This window comes from Panthera pardus, unplaced genomic scaffold (genome assembly GCF_024362965.1).
Source record: "Panthera pardus isolate Hobbes unplaced genomic scaffold, ASM2436296v1 HiC_scaffold_13, whole genome shotgun sequence".
Taxonomy (NCBI): domain Eukaryota; kingdom Metazoa; phylum Chordata; class Mammalia; order Carnivora; family Felidae; genus Panthera; species Panthera pardus.
The window spans coordinates 35,296,016-35,315,355 of record NW_026526688.1 but is presented as its reverse complement, the minus strand read 5'-3'; the positions used below and the strand labels follow the sequence as shown (position 1 = coordinate 35,315,355).

The 19,340-nt window shown below is 49.6% G+C and overlaps 1 protein-coding gene across 4 annotated transcripts in view; it reads right to left on the bottom strand.

The window, feature by feature from the left end:
- Positions 1-19,340, bottom strand: part of PEBP4 (phosphatidylethanolamine binding protein 4) — a 214,399-nt gene that overhangs the window by 180,017 nt on the left and 15,042 nt on the right. For all 4 annotated transcript variants that reach the window (XM_019466951.2, XM_019466950.2, XM_019466952.2 and 1 more), the window contains one exon: positions 14,656-14,782. In XM_019466951.2, coding sequence (XP_019322496.1) covers positions 14,656-14,782 — 127 coding nt within the window. The remainder of the gene's footprint in view (positions 1-14,655; positions 14,783-19,340) is intronic.

Sequence of the window (19,340 nt, the reverse complement as noted above, 5' to 3'; positions counted from 1 at the left end):
TATTCTCCATTCGTCTAGTTTTTTTTTTTTTTCATGCATAAAAGGATACAATTTTTGAAAATTGGGACTCTAGTGAAATTACTGTTTTATCATTTGGTTTCTTCCACTTAAAAATATATTGTGAGACTTCCCAATAGCCTTACACATTCTTTGAGAATATGATTTTTAATGGCTTCATGGTACTCTTTCATATAGATAAAACATATTCTATCTAACCAATCTATTGTTGAACATTTAGGTGGTTCTCCTTTTTTTCTTTTGCTATTTTAAATAATACTACAGTGAACAGCCTTTTACATAAATTTGTGTGTATGTCTCTGATTAAGTAACCAGATTAGAATAAATTCATAGAACTAAGATTACTGTTCAAACACAATGAACATGCTAATGATTTTAATACGCATTATCAAATCACCCTCTGGAAAGGTTGAAGCAATGTGTACTTCTACCTGTAATGTAGACTCTTCTTTAAAAAAGAAAACAAAAACAAAAACAAAAATACCCTCAAACTGAAAATTTGGTTGGGTTTAAATGAAATCTGTACAACTTATAAAAATTACATTTCCTTCAATTGAAGCATCCTCTCCTATATTTTTAATGAATTTTCTTATTTCTATAACCACCTACTAACATCCTTTGCCCTCTATTTCTATGGGGTATTCATCTTTTCCTCTGATTTATAAGAGCTCCTTATGCATAAAGATAATAATCCTTTGCCATATTTGTGGCACATATGTTCTCTCAGTTTGTCATTGGATTTTTATTTTGTTTACGGCATTTTTAAAGTGTAGAAGTTTCAAATATTGTTGTAACTCACATCTCTCCTTCTTTTCCTTTATGATTTTGTCATTTGATTTTTATGCTTTGGCAGACCTTCTCCACTCTGCGATCATTTAAATATTTACCTATCTGTTGCTTTCCAGTTATTTTATGACTGTGTGGTTTGGGTTTTACATGGACTGCCCTAAACCCCGTGAGTTTCACGTAGAGGTGGGGTTCTGAATTTGCTTGTTTAATGGTCCTAAGGCTGGAGTTGGGTGATAGATGGTTGCCAGGGAGATACAGGAATTGACTTGTCTGCCGCTCCTGCCTTTCAGGAGCTCTCAGCCTGGCAGGCACCTTTCCACAGGGCCCCAGGGTTTTTGCTAGTGAATGGAAGAAATGAACAAGAAGAGGGAAATAGCTGTTCCGCGATTACACACTGAAAAAGGTGCACCTCACGTGGCTCTGTTTCCCATCTGAGATGGGGGAGGTGGAGGATGGGGAGCGCCAGATGTAGGAAGAGCTGGTGAGCAGCTCCAGTCTCAGCACGTGAAAAATCAAGAGATTGGATTTCAAATCTGAAATTAACCATCACTCTATTTGCAAGATGAGGAGCTAGAGGCAGTTTTGCTGGCATTGCATATCATCGAATACCAAGTTCTCATGAAGAGGGACTGAGGGAAGAAGGAGCCTGGAACTTCAGCTCCCCAGAGATATGGACTGTATCTTCTGTCCAGCACCCCACGGGCCTAAGAGTTGGTAAGTACCAGGCAGGATGGTGTCATCCTAAGCAAGAGGGTGGTTGCCACCAGCCAGCATCCGGGAAGATGCCACTGCAGACTGCCCCCTTGGTCCAGCCTCAGGTGATTACCGCCTTCTGGCATCCCTATTTCAGTCCAGCCTCCGAAACTTTACTGAGGGTCTCTGCTCAGTTTCTGAAGTCAACTCTGCATGTGCTAACAAGGCAAGGGGTTTGTTCATTCATTCCACAGGTTTATTGAGTGTCCACTATTTGCATAGTCCTGTGTTCAGCCTTGTAGATCTATTCCTTTTAAACCAGGCATAAAATATTTCCCTTCCATCTCTCCCTCTCCATTTTCTCTCCTTAGACCCCTTTAAAAAAAAAAAAAAACCTGCAACCCTCTATCTTGAATCTCATGTCCTCCAGCTATCACCCTGCCTCAGCTGTCATGTTCCAGGCTGCACTAGTTACCTGGGCATTGGAGAAGATTATAACCACTAACATTTGCTGAATGCTCCCTGTGTCGGCACTGAAGGCTGTAAATACATGATCTCTCATAACCTTTATCCAAGAACTTTCATTCGACAAATATTAAGTGCCTACCATGTGACAGACTCTTCTAGGGCACAGGACAGACTGGTGAATAAACCAAAGATTCCTGTCCTCATGAAGCTTATATCCTAGCTGCGGGGTGGGGATGGGAATAGACAAAACAAAGAAACACAATAAATGAAGAAATTATATGTAGGTTGGAAGGTGATAAATATGATAGAAAGAAGTGGGGAGAGATTAGGTGGCCCAAGAGTACCAAGGCTGGGACATGGGAAGGCCTCCTTGAGAAGAGGGCCTTGAGGCAGAGATGTGAAGGAGGTGAGGATGTGTGCCATAGAGATATGAGGGGAAATGCCCTAAGACATGCCTGTTATGGTCAAGAAACAAAAAGGAGGCTGGGTGAATAAGGCAAAAAATGGTAGGAACTGAGGTCAGAGAGGTGGAAATGGGCCATTGTGAGCACTGTGGCTCCTACTCAGGTGAGCTGGGGATAAATGGAGGATTTTAAGCAGAAGAGAAAACTGATGTGACCTGAAGGTTAATTTAATTATTTTATTTTATTTTACTTTACTATTCTATTCTATTCTATTCTATTCTATTCTATTCTATTCTATTTTATTTTATTTTTTGTGACCTGCAGATTTAACGGCTCATCCTGGCTGCTACATTGAGAATATGCTGGGGGTTTGGGGCAGGCATGGTGGCCAAGAGACCAGTTAGGTGGCTGTTGTGATAACTCAGTAGAGAGTGTGTGGCCCTGGCTAGGGTGTTAACAGTGGAGAAGAGAAGTGTTCAGCTTCCAGAGATACTCTAAAAGCAAAGCCAACAGGGGTTCCTGGTGGGTTGGATATATATTGGGAGAGCAAGAGCAGTTATCACTCCAAGATGTTCAGGCAACACCGCTGGAAGTCTGGAGTTGCTCTTTGCTGAGATGACAAAGGCAGCAGGTGGAGCAGGTTTGGGGGAGGGTAGACAGTGGACACTTGGGGTTGGATATATTGCGTTTGAGGAGCCTGTGAGATACCTCAGTGGCCATGTGAGTAGAACGTCATAGGGATGGCATTTAAAGTCATGACCTTGGATGAGACCACAAGGGAGAAAGTGTAGAAAAAGATGAGAAGTCCAAACACTGAGGCCTGGGATATCCTACACCAAAAGGTTGGGGAGAGGAGGAGCAACCAGCAAAGGAGACTGACAAGTGAAGAACCATGAAGGGTGAAGGCAAATCCAGAGAGTGTGGGTCCTGGCAGGGGCTTGGGGAGGGGATGTATCTAAGAGGAAGAAGTGACCACTGGCTCAAATGCTCCTGGGGAGACAAGAAGGATTAGGATTGGGAATTGGCCCCTGGGTCTTACCCAGAAATGGATATTATACCCATTTTAAGGTGAGGAAAGGGAATCTTAGGGAGAAGATCCAAAGTCACAGAGTTAGGAGCACCAGAGCTACAACATAAGACAAGGTCTATGCAAAGCCCAGCCTGCCTGCTTCTCATACTAACCCCTCAGACTCTGAGTGCTCTCTAAACCAAAGGAATGGCTCTGACACCCATGGATTCTCACTCCCAATGGACTATTCATACCCATGAAGTTGAACAGTCCCTGCAGGTCAGGGAAAACTGGGGATGAGCAGAGGATCACAAGCACAACTGTAAGTATCTTTTTAATGCCGAGTGGGATGTGAGGGGATTCTCAGAGTAAGCGTTGTCTGCCTGGCCCTGCTTTCCTTCCAACTGTCTGTTTCATCCACTTAATTAGGGCCTGGCCCCTGAGGACATTTCAAGTTAGTGGCCCCTGGTTTAATGAATTCCAGTCCAGAGATACATGTATTTGAATTGAAGGACATTTCCACAACCAACCGGCAAAGGGAGAGACGGGGCGAGGGGTGCAGAGGCGTGCACAGCCAACCCAAATCCAGGACCCTCCACGTCTCCATTACCGGATAGGTCTCGATTGTCTAACCGCCCGGGGCAATGCCTTCCTGGCCAGTGTGCGGGCTCTCCTTGCCTGGGGCAGGATGATAGTCACCGACCTCCCTCTGGTGTCAGCTCTTGCAACTGCAGCCCCAGGAGACAGCAGGAGGCTATGTATGCCTTTTCATACATGCAGGGCCTGGAGAGCCACGCCTAGGAGCCCTCCTTCTCCCGTCTGAGCCTCGTCTGCCTCTGCCCGGGGCAGGTCTGGTGCTCTAGACCACAGGTATGAGCCCTCTGCATTCCCAATTGCGATGGAAATAAGTAAGACGTGGAAATCAGGATGTCTGATGGCTCACCCTGGTTCTCCCTTAGGTTAGCAGTACAGACCTGTAGACCTACAAGAAACCAAGGGTCTCTGACTTGTGCACACCCCTGCACGCCCCCACTCCCCAAACCCCATCTCTCCCTTTGCTAAGTCATTTGATATTTCAAGGCCCATTTGGAAAGGGAGGTGATGGAACAACAGGAGCTTTACTCCTCTACCTACTCCTTCCCCGCTTGCCTTAGGGGCTGGCTTCTGCCCTGGACCTGGAGCTGCGTGGCTGCAGTGGCAGTTGGGAAATAGCTCGGGCCATTTGGGGCATACTACAGGTTGCCTCCTACTCTCAAGGGGATGAGCTCTGGAGCCCATACAGACCTGGGTTCAAATCCTGACTCTGTCACTCATGAGCTCTGGATTCTTTCTGTGCCTCAGTTTCCTGACCTGTAAAATGAAGGTAATCCTACCTACTGTGCTAGGTGGCTGTAGGGCTTTAGTGCCACAATGCTCGTGGGGCACTTAGCACAGAGCCTGACCATGTGGAAAACAGTCAGTAAATGTGGCTATGTAGTAAATGCTTGGGGACGACAGGGATGCAGGGGGCCCAGGAAAGAAGAGCACAGTACAAGAGCCAGGGATTTGAGTCTGAGCTTTATCACTACACTTAACACATCTGTGCACTAGGGCACGCTAATGTCCACAAGGCTGTAAGGAGACTCAAATGGGGTTTGAGGCAATAAGTAGATGGCTACTGGGCTCTGAGGCTGAACATCTGCCTTCTCCGGCTAACCCTGGGCCAAGGATCCCCAGTGTGGGCAGAGACACCTGCCTGGCCCATCTCTTGGGACTGATCGGAGATAAGAGCTGTCATGACAAGGAAAAGTGCTTTGAAAACTGGAATGCTTATACTCTCGTTATCAAGAGACACCACCCCCCACCCCGTCCCCTGCCAGCACGCTGCACTTAGCTCCATATCATAGCACAGATCTCACTGCACAAAAACTGCCTCCTTCTTGCCATCTTCGAGCATACAAAGGTTTCTGCCATCAGGGAGTTTACATTCTAGTTAGAGAGACACACAAGAAATCGAATAGCAGGAATACCCAAGATGACAGCAGGGGCAGGAGTGAGTGGATCCTGCCCGCTGCAAAGTCTCAGTAGAAACATCAGGTTGAGGGGAGCACAATTCCCAAAAGGGAAGCTAAGCCACAGGAAAACTGGCCACTGGCTTGGGCAAAGATGGACAAACCCTTGCATGGTGAAGAAGGTGCTGGCACTGGAGTCAGGAGGCCCAAGTGGTAGCCTAGGCTCTGTGTTAATCCAAAAAGGCTTCATGCTGTAGGATTCCAACTCTGACATTCTGGAAAAGGCAAAAGGTATGTAGACAGCAAAAAGATCAGTAGTTGCCAGGGGTTGGGAGATGAGTACGCAGAGCACAGAGGATTTTTAGAACAGTGAAACTACTCTGTATGATACTATAATGATGGACACATGTCATTATACATCTGTCCAAACCTATACAATGTACGACAGCAAGAGGGAACTCTAAAGTAAACTCTGGACTCTGGGGGCGTAGGTTCATCAGCTGTAACAAATGTACCACTCCAGTGGGGGCTGTGCAGGGGCATACAGGAAATCTCTGTAATTTCCACTCAATTTTTCTGTGAACCTAAAACTGACCAGCATTGAGGGTGCACTGGTAAGAGAGTGAGATACCTCAAAGTCCACACCTATAACCTCCTCTTTAGGCCACCATCTTTTCTCTCCAGTGACAGCAGGCAACAAGTCATTGTACATTCAAAATTTGAGTATCTGTCCCTCCAAATGGCTCCAACCAGGGGCAGGCAGCTATTTTAAAACCCAAGAAGCCTCTGCTTACACTGCCACCAGTCAGCTCTGAACAGATCCCACACACGCATGAAGAGCCCCACACAGACACTTGCTGAATGACCTTTTTTTTAAAAAACCAGGATGCAAACCCAGTGAACTCTCCTTTCAGATCCCACATGCCCCGCACCCCCCACCCCGAGGAGTGGCCCACACAGTTGTTTTTTTGTTTTTGTTTTTCAAAGAAACATTATTTGATCTGAAAAACATCTGGAACCTGTTTCCCCACACTTGACTGGAAGCTTTCAGCCGACATCAGATGCCCCACCGCTGAGCAAACACCCTGTTTGCCTGTGCTTGGAGGAGCCCCACCGTGGACTGGGGATAGGCGGTTCGATTAAAAAGCTCGGAAGGGTCAGGCGCAGGTCTGACCATGGGTTCTGCAACCCCCAGAGCAGTGAAAAGTGGGGGGGGGGGGGGGGGGGGGGGGGCGGGAGTGGGGGTAAAGAGGACTGAAAATAAAGGTCAAGGCCAAGAAGTTTCCCAATGAAGCCACCCAGGCGCAAAACATCGCCACGCGAGCGCTTCCGAGTTCATTCTTACAAAGACAACCATTCACATTCTTACTTTCAGGAGGCGCTCCTCGTGGGCAGGGCTGGGATGTGTTTTCGCTTGTGTGCCTGGCTCCTTTAACAGCGTCCCGCACAGGGGCCCAGAGGAGGCCCCCACGAGGACCCGCCCCAGCGAGCGGATGCGTGAGTGGCACCCCAAGTCCGGCGTGCACTTCGGAGGCCGTGTCGGGCATTTTCGCCACGAGCATCTTTGCCACAAACATCTTTGCCGCATAAACAGCCGGCCGTAAGGCAATTTTGCCGTAAAAGATGATGAAAAGTAGCTGGCCGACGGTTTAGTTTGTTTGACAGTTTGGTTTCATTTCTCCATTTTATACTATATAACCTTAGCCCTCACCACGACCTGTATGTACAGTGACGCAGAGTTTTCAACCCACATATCTCATAGAACTTTGGAATGTGGATCAGTGCACATGTGACCAGATGCCAAGAACAGCCGTGTAGAAGGCTGTCACAGCGCCGTGCAAAGCTCAGTTATAGGTGCACATCCTGGTATTTGGAAACTGATACCTCTCTCAAATGCAGGAAGACATTTTAGTGAAAAAAGTGTGATGCTGAAAAAGGAGACGAATCAACAAGAAAAAAAATGTATAACACGACGAATGAAAGACTTTGAAGACAAGTACCTAGGAACAATCCACAAAATCAGTTATTTGTGTGGAGTTGCCATGAAGCTACACTATGCCTTTTGAATGTATTCAAATATTTTATATTTCAGAATAGTCTTTTTAATTTTGTCGTTTTTCATGTTTCATTATGTCATTTTTCATGAATGTCCCTTTCATTTTTCATGATTTTAGTTTTGCAGCAAAATTGCCTTAGCCAATTAGTCGTGCAGCAAAAATGTTTGCAGCAAGGATGCTTATGCACGAAACTACCTAGAACTCCATCTGTTTTCAAGTAACAGGATGGAGTCCAGAGGCAACACTATGTAGCTGAAAGTCAGTGGACTGGAAGGGATCTAAGGCTGGCTCTTCCCCTTCCTAACTTTGGCAAGTGTGACCTTGGGAGGTCCCCTCATCTGCAGTTATGGGAATAATCCCTACTCTCCCAAACTCCCAACATGGTTGGGAGGATCGTGTGAAATCCTACCTGAGAAGTTCCTCTGCAACTTCAAAATCTGACTGCAAGGGTTGGAAATGGTGACAAGCATTGCCCCTCTTTCACTGGGTCCTGTCATGACCAGTGGCATTGCCACAGCAGATGGCCAAGAGGCCTGGGTGATTTTAGCAGACTTGGTCCAGGGACAAAGGATAAACTGACACATGAGCAGGTTCTCCTTCATGCACGCCTCCTCTACTGGGCACCGGGTGCCCTCCTCACCTACCTTCCCAGGTCTTGCTCTGCCTATCAGCCCCGCTCCCTGCTCTGAGCCTCAAACCCACACAGGCCTCCTTCCACTCCTTGTACTCTTCAGACTACAAATCTGTCTCTTACAATGACAGCTGACACCATTTGCTAAGCTTATGTCACATGTTAGGCATTGGGTTAGGGTTGCAGGTCATGAATTCTCCCCTAAATCATCACTCAGTGAATTGCTGAACCCCCCCCCCCCCTTGTTCTGGGTTTACTGTCTGCTCCCAGGCCCCTGTTCTGGAACTCTTCTGTCCATCCTCAACAGCAGTGCCAGGGAATTTGCCAAATCCCAGTGGCTCTCCCCAGCCTGGCCCTGCGGCTGCTTCTCTCCGAGTCTGAGCCTGGCAGCCACCCCTTTCCATTCCTGCCTCTCTGACCCTTCACCTTCCCGACCTCTGTCTGAAATGCCCACAAAGTGCAACTTTCTCGCATTCACACCCGAAGCCCTTCTGCCCTCCAGATAGCATCTCACCTCTGTGTGAGGGGCTCTGCTACCTGTGCTCCAGCTCACAGGTCCAGCAGCTGGGGAGACCCCTCACCCCTCCTGGGGCACAGTGAGCACACCTCTCTCTCCTCCTCTTCCTGCTCACCCACGTGCCGGGGCCTGGGGCCTTGGAAGCTTCTGCTGTGCTTCCCACCCTTGACCTCTGAGGAACTTGGATACCTCGTTCCCTTTATTTGACCTCCACCATCCCTGTGATTCTCCTTCTCAGATATGAACTTCTCCAATGGGCCCATTATCTCTAATTTCTGCTGTTTGGGGCATTGCCTTTCCACTGGCTCCTTCCTGTCAGCACTTAAATAGCTCAGGTGCCCCTTGTCTCCCTGAAAACTTCTGGTGTGTGTGGCCCACACTACCACGTCCTCTCCTCATTCAGTCCTCCCTCCCTGTCAGAGCTCCCCAAAGATTCTACCACCTCAAAGATTCCATGCCCTGCCCCCTGACACTGAGGACCCAAATCTAGGCCTCCAGCCTTGCCTTCACTTCCCAGCGAGCTCAGCGGGCAGCTGCCACTGGGTGCATGCGGGGTCCTCAGATTCAGCATCTGCAGAGTTGCTGGCCTTTGTCTCTATAGATCTAGTTCTTCTCTTGTGTCCCTTGGTAGAAGCCAAAATAATGGGACAGTGCCCTACCACACCTGGTAATTATTAACCACACTTCCCCTCACTCCCCAGAGCGTCTTGTTTTGGAGGATGAGTTATATGCTAAGCCTCACCCTTGCTCACCTGCCTGGTCATCACAGATACCCAAGGGTCACACTAACCCTCCCTCCGCCACGACCCCCACTCCTCCTCAGTCACCAAGCTCTATGGATTCCATTCTTTCTATCTCTCAAATCCATGCCACAGTTCATGCCCTCACATCGAGGGCTTCAGCAGGGTGCTCTCCCTGCCTTCAACCTCCTCTTTCTTCCATTCTTCCACCTGTGCTGCCAGACTGACCGTCCTGAATTGCTAATCTGGTCACATTCCCCAGTCCCTCCCCAACCTGGCTTCAAGATAAAATCCAGACTCCACACCAGGGCAAGCAGTGTCTGTGGCCCCTTACATAGTGGCCCTGTCCTCTCCTGAGCCTCCTCCCTCACCTGGCCATCTGGGCCCCCCCACCCCCCTGCCCTGCCTATTCACTGTCTGCAGTTCAGCTCTGGGTACCTCTTCCTGGAGGCCTCCCCAGACTGACTCAGCTTGGCTGCCCCACCTGGTCCTCATGGTAACCGCAGCTCATCCACTGCAACACTGATACCACGCAACTCTGTCTGTCTCCCGACCTAGGCTGGGAGCTCCATGGTGGAGCCTTTTGTTTTTTGACTTTGAGGCACTACCATGGTGTCTGTGTGTTCCATAGATATTTGTTAAGTGCATCACTTCGTATTCCTAACGCTGAATTATGCCTGGCCACCCCCGGCATGTATGCGTGCTCCTCCTCTGCCCCTTCTTTCCCTGAAGGAGAGAATCTGCTCCATCCCTCATGGGCTGCTCTACCCAGCATTCCTCTGAGTGTCAGGAGCCCCACGTCCCTCCTCCACTAATCATTTTGTGACCAGCAGGCCCTATTTTTCTGCTCTGTGTGTAAAGAGAAGGATGGGAAGTGGACTAGTTAGCTCTGAGGTCTCTTGCAGCAAGGAGAGTCTGTGACTCTACCACAAGTGTCCAGACTTGTGTGTATACCTTGGGCCCCTGAGGACAAGGAGGTGGCCCCCCAGGAGGCAGTAACACAGACCCTACAGGCCCAGGGTGGGGTAGGGCTATGCCTGTCCCGTCTGTTTGGAGGATACTCAGAGTTGCCTGCTTTCTGGGATGGAGAGAGGAGCCAAGCCTGCCTGGAAACCGGAGGGACCCCAGGACTCCTTGTTCCTTCTCTCTAATGCAATGCACATTCCCCACTTAAAGGTAATTTCTTCACTTCAAAAGGATTCCAGCTGGTTAAATTCAAGGTGAAGAATAGGCCTCAGTCAAGAAGCTTCTCAGGGGCCTTTCGGTTTACATCATCTTGAGAAGGGATGCATTTTAAGACGCTTGCCTCTTAATGTTTGTCAAAGCACCAGGGGAGAAAGCTTCCTCTTATTTCAACACCTCTCTTAACTCTTGGGGTTGTTGGCACAGGGACCATCCATATTTCCCTGCACTGCTTTGCCTTTTGGAAAACCCACTGGATTTCTCTCCTGGCTTTTCTCTTCCCAACCCTGAGCCCACCCCCACCCTGGGTAGAGGAGAGACTAGTACTGGCTTCAGCAGCTTTTCTTCAGGCTGCCCCAGACACCCAACAGCTAAAAGGCAAACCATGGGACTCACACATCTTATAGTTCACCACACTCCAGGAGGTATCCTTCCAGCAGCCATTCATTCATTCATTCATTCACCCCCTCACCTAGTCAGTCAACATGGGGCCTGCAATGCTGGTAGGGGCTGTGGGTGGCCTTGCTTTCCTAGAGCTTACAAACTTGTCAAGGCTATGGGAGATATGAACAAGCAATCACAATACAAGACAGAAGGAAGTAAACTCTAGGTCTGATGGGTAGGGGGCATTTAAAAAGCTCAGAGAGGGGGCACCTGGGTGGCTCAGTCGGTTGAGCGTCTGACTTCGGCTCAGGTCACGATCTCGTGGTTCTTGGGTTCAAGCCCCACCCTGGGCTCTGTGCTGACAGCTCAGAGCCTGGAGCCTGCTTCAGATTCTGTGTCTCCCTCCGCCCTCTCTCTCTGTGCTCTTCCCTCCCCTGCTCATGCTCTGTCTCTCTGTCTCTCTTTCTCTCAAAAATAAATAAACATTAAATTTTTTTTAAGATAGTTCAGAGATAGAAGACACCAGCCAGGGATGAGGATAGGGCCAAGAGAGAGATAGGGAAGTCTTCTTAGAAGCAGCAGCATTTTGGTACGGGCAGGGTGTCCCAGTAGGCAGGGTACAAATATGGAAAGTGGCCTGAACAAAGATGTACAGGCAGGAAGACCTCTGGTAGGCACAGAGGCACTGTCCCAGGCCCACAGCGCCTCTCCTGACGGTTTGCTTGGTGATGGTGGGGGGCTCCCAAGACATGTCCACTGGCAGCTGCTGCTTTGGTGGCATTGCTTTAATCACTTTGAAGCAAGGCACTATCCCCACATAGCCAGTCACAACCTGCTTGTCCTTTCTCAGTAGGCCCTGGGCCCAGAGGAAATGCCTTCAATCCCATGCTTTGTCACTAAGGACTCGGGCTCCCCTGCCCACACTCTTGAGAGACCCTATTCCCAGAGAGCAGCCCTTCCTCTCCAACTGTTCCAGTTTCTCTCTCTCTAAAGGTGTTTGTTCCCTCGACACCTTAAGGGAAGCTCTAGCCATCATATCATTTCTCATTACCCCTAGCCTGTCTCCACCTCTTCACCACCACCCTCCTTAGCAAACACTGCTTTCTGTCCCAAGAAAGCTTCCATTCAGCAAGCCCTCCCACCCCGCCCCCGTCCCCTGACTGTGCCAGTGCCCTGGTGTCTCTGCTGAGAGCCGTTACCAGTGGTCTCCTCTGGGGGAACCATCCTCATTTGCCCTCAGCTTTTGTAGATTTAGTGGGGTTACCCAAGGTCACTGGTTCAAGGATAGGCATGTGATCTAAGCAGGACAAATCCTGGGATTTTTAATGGCTGAAAAGTGTCAATCTATTTTCACTGGGATTGATAAACTAGTAAAAACAAATCTGAAGCTAATGGGGTTGTCTTTGCCACCACAAGGAGAGTCTATTTACACATAAAACCAGCATAGAAAAAAGTAGAGAAAGGGAAAAATAGATTTTTGGTGACATTTTTTGGGCACCTGGATCCAGCCATGCCTGAAGCTATTCCTGGAGTTTTCATTTTGTGAACCAATAGTTTCTTCCCTCTTTTGGCACAAGCTGGTTAGAGTTGGCTTTTGTCATTCATCACTGACAGTCTCAACTAAAGAGATACTTCACTTGCAGACTTGATGAAAACTTTAAATGAAATGACACACAAATAGTACCCAGCATAAAGTGGGTACCACTCGATTAATGGTGTTTTTTGATAACCCTGAATCACCTCGTCAAATGTCAGTTAAATTTACAAAAAAAAAAAAAAAAAAAAAAAACAAAAACCCAAAACCCTCTAGTTCTATAGTAGTAGAATATTACGTTTCTTTCCTTTGTTTCTACCACTTTGACCAATTTTTTCTTTGTGAAATCTCTACTCTCCTTGGCTTTCTTAACCACAGTCCCTGCCCTTCATAAGTCTCCAGGTTTTCTGTCCTGCCCCACCTCTGGACTGAGACAGGGTGGGAAATTTCATGATCTGGAGGGAGTGATGTTTTCTCTTCATTATATGCCCACACCCCAGGACAATCGGTGTCAACTAAAAGGAATCAAATGCAGATTTCCCAAACTTGCTTCAAACCAAGTACGCCAGGTACTCAGAAAAGTCTGCACTGCCATCTAGTGGACATATGCTATAACATCAGGCGGAATGGAGTCCTTTACTGAGAATCTCTCCTAGGACAGTCACTGGACTGAGAATGTGGTTGATCTCATTACTTTTCAGTGGCAAAGCCAAGGACAAGTGAATTAATGGTGAAGGTCAAGCATCTAGTCCCCACCGGGCAGCATTATACTCTTCCTTACAGGACTGGGTTCCTTCCCCGCAGCCCTCCACCTCCTGTTCCAAGTGTTAGAATCACAGTGGCCTATATCTCCTCTGCTTCTCCCACATGTCCACTGGTGTGCCCCAGGCCAGAGGTCTCCAAGGGAGGAGGGCTGACATGTGCATGTGTGTGTGTTCACGTGCATGCATGTTCATGTGCGTGAGGCTTGGGAGGGTTGAGGGAGAGAGACTCAGAGGCCTTCTCGTCACTTGCTTGCTTAGCCTCCCAGAAGAAAGGATGTTTTGTCAAGGTTGCAAACACAATAGCCTGTCAAAGCTTCATGTTTTCAATCTCATCAATTGTGAGACACATCACAATCTACTGGTTCCCTGATAGTGAAAACTGTTTAAGAAAGAGAAGCATCTACCCTCCACATCTGAGTAAACTTGCAAATTCCCTCACCCCAGAACTTGTTATTTTGTTGTTTATGTAGTCACTGCCACCAGGCCTGGACTGACAGAGGGGAAGAGCCGACGGTGGCCTCTCCCTGCCGCGGTGCACAAAGGGGACCAGAAGGCTGTGCATATGGTGTGCATGTGGTCACATCCTGACCATGGCCCTTCAGCCTCCACCCATTTGTGACCTGGTTCCTGGACACATCACAGTCCTTTTATGTAGGTTGGTATTGGCATCTCCTACTAAAACTCAGCAGACAAAGCAAGGTTGCCATCCTCTCCTGACACTGTGGGGGCTCAGTGTGACCCAGGAATCAACGAAGAGAGAAACAGTGACCGGAACACTGGAGCAGCTCCCCCAGGACATGCTCTGGCCAGTGGGAGCGGCAGCCACAGTCCACTTTCTACTTCCATGGCCCTGCCCCAGGCTCACTACACCCCCAAACCAAGGGAAGCTTCCAGAACAAGATAGTACTAACCATTTCCTAGAGGAAAGAATAGTTATTTCCAATTCCTAAAAGAGCTTCAATCTTCTATTTCAGACAAGTTTGAGCAAACGTTCCGGTGTGTTTCATACTGCGACGATGGAGTCAAGGCGCACTGTTCTGCTTGTTTAGCTACATGAGAAGCCCTGCCCATTACTAGTTAGCTCCTCCCCATTCGCCAGCCACCTTGAACCTTGAAAAGGACTCCTTACACCCCCTCTCTCTTCCTTTTCTCTGCTGACTTCAAAGCACACATCAGCCGGTCTCCACATAAACTGACGAGCCAGGCTCTGGGGCCCAGGGGCTGCAGGAGCAGGGAAAGATCCTGGCAGAGCTGCCCCACAGTCCCACTAAGGCTTCCGGTCTGCAGCCCTCCAACCGACCCCACCCTCCTCCAAGGCCATGGGGCTGCTCTGAGGCAGGCGCATCCTATGGCATCAGCCACCTGGTACCACCAGACCCAACCCAGAGGGCCTTGCTTCAAGTCACACAAATGAGCAAGCTCAGAGGGAAACCAAGACCCACGGCCCTCCCGCTCCAGGCTTTTGCTCACTCACCTCCAAGGCCCCAGGGAACTTGACAATGGGCTCATCCCAGTGGGTGATCTTCTGTCTGTAATTGTTGCAGTCGGGGACAAACATGCAGCCAATGTTCCCCAGTTCTGGGTAGAAAACTTCAAGGCCCCTGTGGAGAGAAGGAGATAGTCAGGGGGAGTCTGGCAGGTTCAAAGCCTTCAGTCTAGCCCCATTGGAAATGTAGAGTCAAGTGGGTTGGAATCCTAGGCCTGCTCCCAACTAGTCGTGGTCACTAACTAGCGTGACTGGTGTGACCTGAGAGTTACTTGACCTCTTGGTGACTCGGTTTCTTCACCTGTAGAATGGGGACACACCTGAAGTATTGGTGTGAGGAGTAAAGTAGGTGATCGACATTTACAACAGAGCCAGCAAGTCGTCAGTGGTCAGAAAGTGTGAACTATCATCTGTATTGACGTCTCAAAAAGAGCATGCATCCTTAGACAAACCTGGTCCGTGTCTTTAAAGTAGGATTGCGTTTATAAGAACAATATTTGCACATTGCTTTTCGGGGAGGTTCTCTTTACATCAAGAAAGGTTTAGCAAATTAGCACATCCTTCTTCACGGGCACAGATGTTCGTCAACCCTAAACAAATCAAGATCCTCTGTATGTCTGGAAACCTCACCAATAGTTAAATAATCCACATCTTTGGGTCAAGCATTGCCCAATAACCTAGGCTCTCCACCTACCATTCCCTGCACTTTCAAAATGCAAATATCTCCTAGGAGGTAAAATATCTGGTCACTAAGACTGTAGTACGAATCCATTTTTCTATTTTTTTCCCTGCAAAGAAGGCCTGAATAGCAAGAATGCTCTGAGAATTGAGTTCACTGGAAGGGCTGATCCCATAACTTCACCAGGGTTAGCCTTAAGGGCTTACCTGTATCTGAGCCTCAGGGATGTATACCAGGCTGGGATGTCAAAAAGATATTTAAAAATAACAACAACAACAACAACAACAAAAACCTTGCCCTTCCTCTCTGTCCTTCTGTCACTTTATATCACCAAGACCCAGGATCTCTATAGGGTGCATTGGGTTAAGATGATTCGCTGACAGAGAAGGGGTGAATTCCTAGCCTTGCCCAAAGTCCAGCTTGGCTGACCAGCTCCACACCCTGCCAGTGGTCACCCAGAGCTGGCCATGATTCCCTTGCTGGAGGTAATGCCTGGAGGAGACCCGGTGCGAGTATAATGGGGGAGTAGATCCGGAGGGGGAGCTCCTGAGTTCTGGACCCGGGGAGAAAGGCAAGCCCTGCCTTCCAGTGGGAGGGAACTCACATTCTCCTCCTGTCCCACCCTTCCAGTGGCTCCTGAGGGCCAGAGCCTGCAACACTGAGCAGACACAGGACGTCCTGTGGGCCAGCACCCCACCCCACCCCAAGCCAGCCTCAGGCCAGTTAGCTGAACTTCCGGTTTGCTGAGCACACTTGTTTCTTCTACCTCTTGGCAAGTTTACAGTAATTCCTTTGGAGGCCATGGTTTGAATGGCTTTTGAACAAGTTTTAGAGGACGGGTTTTCATTTTTCTTCCCAGCAACATTTTGGTTGTTCTGCCAAACAGCTCCCTGCCACTGCGGCTGGCGAGACCCAAGGCTGAGAGAGGGGACCCTCCACTGGCAGAGAGTTGGAGAGTCAGCACATAGCCCGGACTGGGAAAGGCCACGGGGCAGGCAGGATGGAAATGGAGGAACACAGAGGCCTCTCCCAGGAAACGAATGGGTTTACTTATTTTATCCTGGTAGAATTGCTGCAAATGTTTAAACAGTTAATCAAAATCAGCAAGCTGACGTTTGGCGAGTGGGCCTAAAGTGTAGGTGCCAGGGGACCAGGGATTAGGTCCCTGCCGCCAGCCCCTGTCACACCACAGGGCGCTGCCAGCCCAGCATCTGAAAACTACATGTTACTCCACACAGCAGGCCATGCCAGGGGGCCATGTGCAGGCCTCTGTTCTGTTCAGCAGTTTTACCAAAGGCTTGGATCAGGACACAGAAGGCAAATTTATTTGAATTGTGAGTGGCACAAAGTTGATTAATAACAACGATCAAATTGGTCGTTGATTAAAATTAACAGACGGGGGTCGCCTGGGTGGCTCAGTCGGTTAAGTGGCCGACTTCCCCTTAGGTCATGATCTCACGGTCTGTGAATTTGAGCCCCGCATTGGGCTCTGTGCTGACAGTTCAGAGCCTGGAGCCTGCTTCTGTTTCTGTGTCTCCCTCTCTCTTTGCCCCTCCTCCATTCGCGCTCTGTCTCTCTCTGCCTTTCAAAAAACATGAATAAATGTTAAAAAGAAAAAAAAAACTAACAGATGATTGGAGTGCCTGCGTGGCTCTGTTGGTTAAGCGTCCGACTCTGACTCAGGTCATGATCTCACAGTTCATGAGTTCAAGTTCTGCGTCGGGCTCTGTGATGACAGCTCAGAGCCCGGAGCCTACTTGGGATTCTGTGTCTCCCTCTCTCTGCCCCTCGCGCTCTCTCCCTCCCTCAAAAATAAATAAACATAAAAACAAAAAGTAACAGATGATCAAATCAGCCTAAAGAAAGATCTGGACAGGCCTGAGATGAACTGAATCCAAAATTAAACTTAGTTAGAATACACTTGACACCTTGTGCCATCTTCCTGCAGTGCCCTTCCTGCTCGTGGGGTACTTCACATGGGACACATTCTATTTCCATCCCCAGATTTGGGACATTTCCTGGTCAACTTCACAAGACCAAGAGGCACCTGAGAGGACGGGGGAAGGGGCAGGGGCTCTGGTCCCAGCGTGGTCACTATCTCACATTGCTTTGGGGGCAGGGTGGGGGATGGGGTGGAGGGAAGGGAATGGCATGATGGGCATTATTTCATTTCCTACCACGCCTCAAAGCGGCTGTTATCATTATTCTTATCTCCCAAATGAGTAAACCGAGGCCCAAAAGAAAGTTAAGGAACTAGCACAGGGTCTCATCGTTGGTGAACTACGGGGACAGGGACATGGGTGTGGCAGGCAGCCAGCATCATGTCCCCAGAGATCCCCACCTCCTGGTCCTCCCACCCTAGTGGGACCCCTCCCTCCCCTTGAACGGGGGCTGGATTTAGTGACTTGATTCTAACAGAGCAGATCCGGCAGCAGCGCGGGATGTCACTTCCAAGATCACGTTATAAGAAGACTGTGGCTTGTCTCACAGGCTCTGCCCCTGAGATCCTGGCTCTGTGGGAAGCCTCCGCTGCGTGGTGAACAGCCCCATGGAGAGGCCACATGGCAAGGGCCCGAGGCCTGTCAACACCCACATTAGCGAGCTCGGGAGCAGAGCACCCCGCCCCAGCCAGTCCGCTCTGCAGACGAGGCCGTGGCCGCGGGTGAGCCCTTGCTGCCCAGCCGGGCGCTGCCCAGAGCAAATGGGACACAACAAGTGTGAGTGGCCGCCACGTTTGGGGTGATTTGTGCAGCGGTGGAGAACTACTCCAGCGGCTTGTCTGCCGTCTGCTGTGCCACACGGCTTCCCTAGGGAGTCACTCCGTGTCTCCAGGCTTCCGACTAGTAGTGACCCAAGTCCCCTCAGCTTTGTAAGACGCGGATCAGAGAGAGACGGCTCCGGGGCTATACCTGTGGAAAGGGCTCAGAATTCCAGTGGCCTAAAAGCGAGGTTGACAAGCAGGCCCATGGAGGTGAGGCCACCTGGACAGAGGTCCGAGGGGTTTGGGTGGGCACACAGTTCTCGGTGTCAAAGTGTGGGGCGCCACCTTCGGAAAAGAGCAATGGGTCTGTCTCCAACCTCTGCTTGCGGAAGTGGGGCCCAGAACCAAGGCCCCCCGAGGAGGAACTGACGATGAAGATGGGAGCCCAGCTGAGAAGAGCTGCGGGTGGAGGCAGGCAGCATAACCCCCCAACATCTGAAGGAGCCTCAAGAGGAAGAGAAACTAGGGGCGCCTGGGTGGTTCAGTTACGTGTCCAACTTCAGCGCAGGTCATGAGCTCCCAGTTCGTGGGTTCTAGCCCCGCATCAGGCTCTGTGCTGACAGCTCGGAGCCCGGAGCCCCCTTCAGATTCTGTGTCTCCCTCTGTCTCTGCCCTCCCCTGTTCTTGCTCTGTCTCTCTGTCTCTCAAAAATAAATAAACATTAAAAAAAAAAAAAAAAGAGGAAGAGGAGCTAGACTCGTTCCATGCAGTGTGCAGGACAACACTAGAAGGGATGTGGTGAAGTTAAAGAAAGGCAACCCCTGCCTCGAGTGGGGATGCAGCTTCTGGGGGGGGGGGGCTTTCAGCACAGGCCAGAGGGCTTTGGCGGGGTGGGGGGGAAGGGGGGGCTCCCAGCCAGGGGAGCTGACGTAGCGGGAGGGTGTTGTTGAATAGACGCACCCACAGGGTGTGGGTTAGACTGTCATTCTCTCTGCTGAGACTAAACCTGAGTTCTGATCTCAGGGTTTTGTCAGGGGTCGGTAAGCTGTAACCCTGGAAGAGCTTTTCCCTTAACGGTGTCTTCCTACTGCTTGTCCCTGTACATGAACTTCCTCCTTTCTAGATTAATACCCTCAGGTGTTAAGGCCTGACTTCAAAAATTCCCTATTCGGGACGCCTGGGTGGCTCAGTTGGTTGAGCGTCTGACTCTTGATTTGGGCTCAGGTCATGATCCCAAAGTCCTGGGATCCAGCCCTGCATCAGGCTCAGCACTGAGCGCGGAGCCTGCTTAAG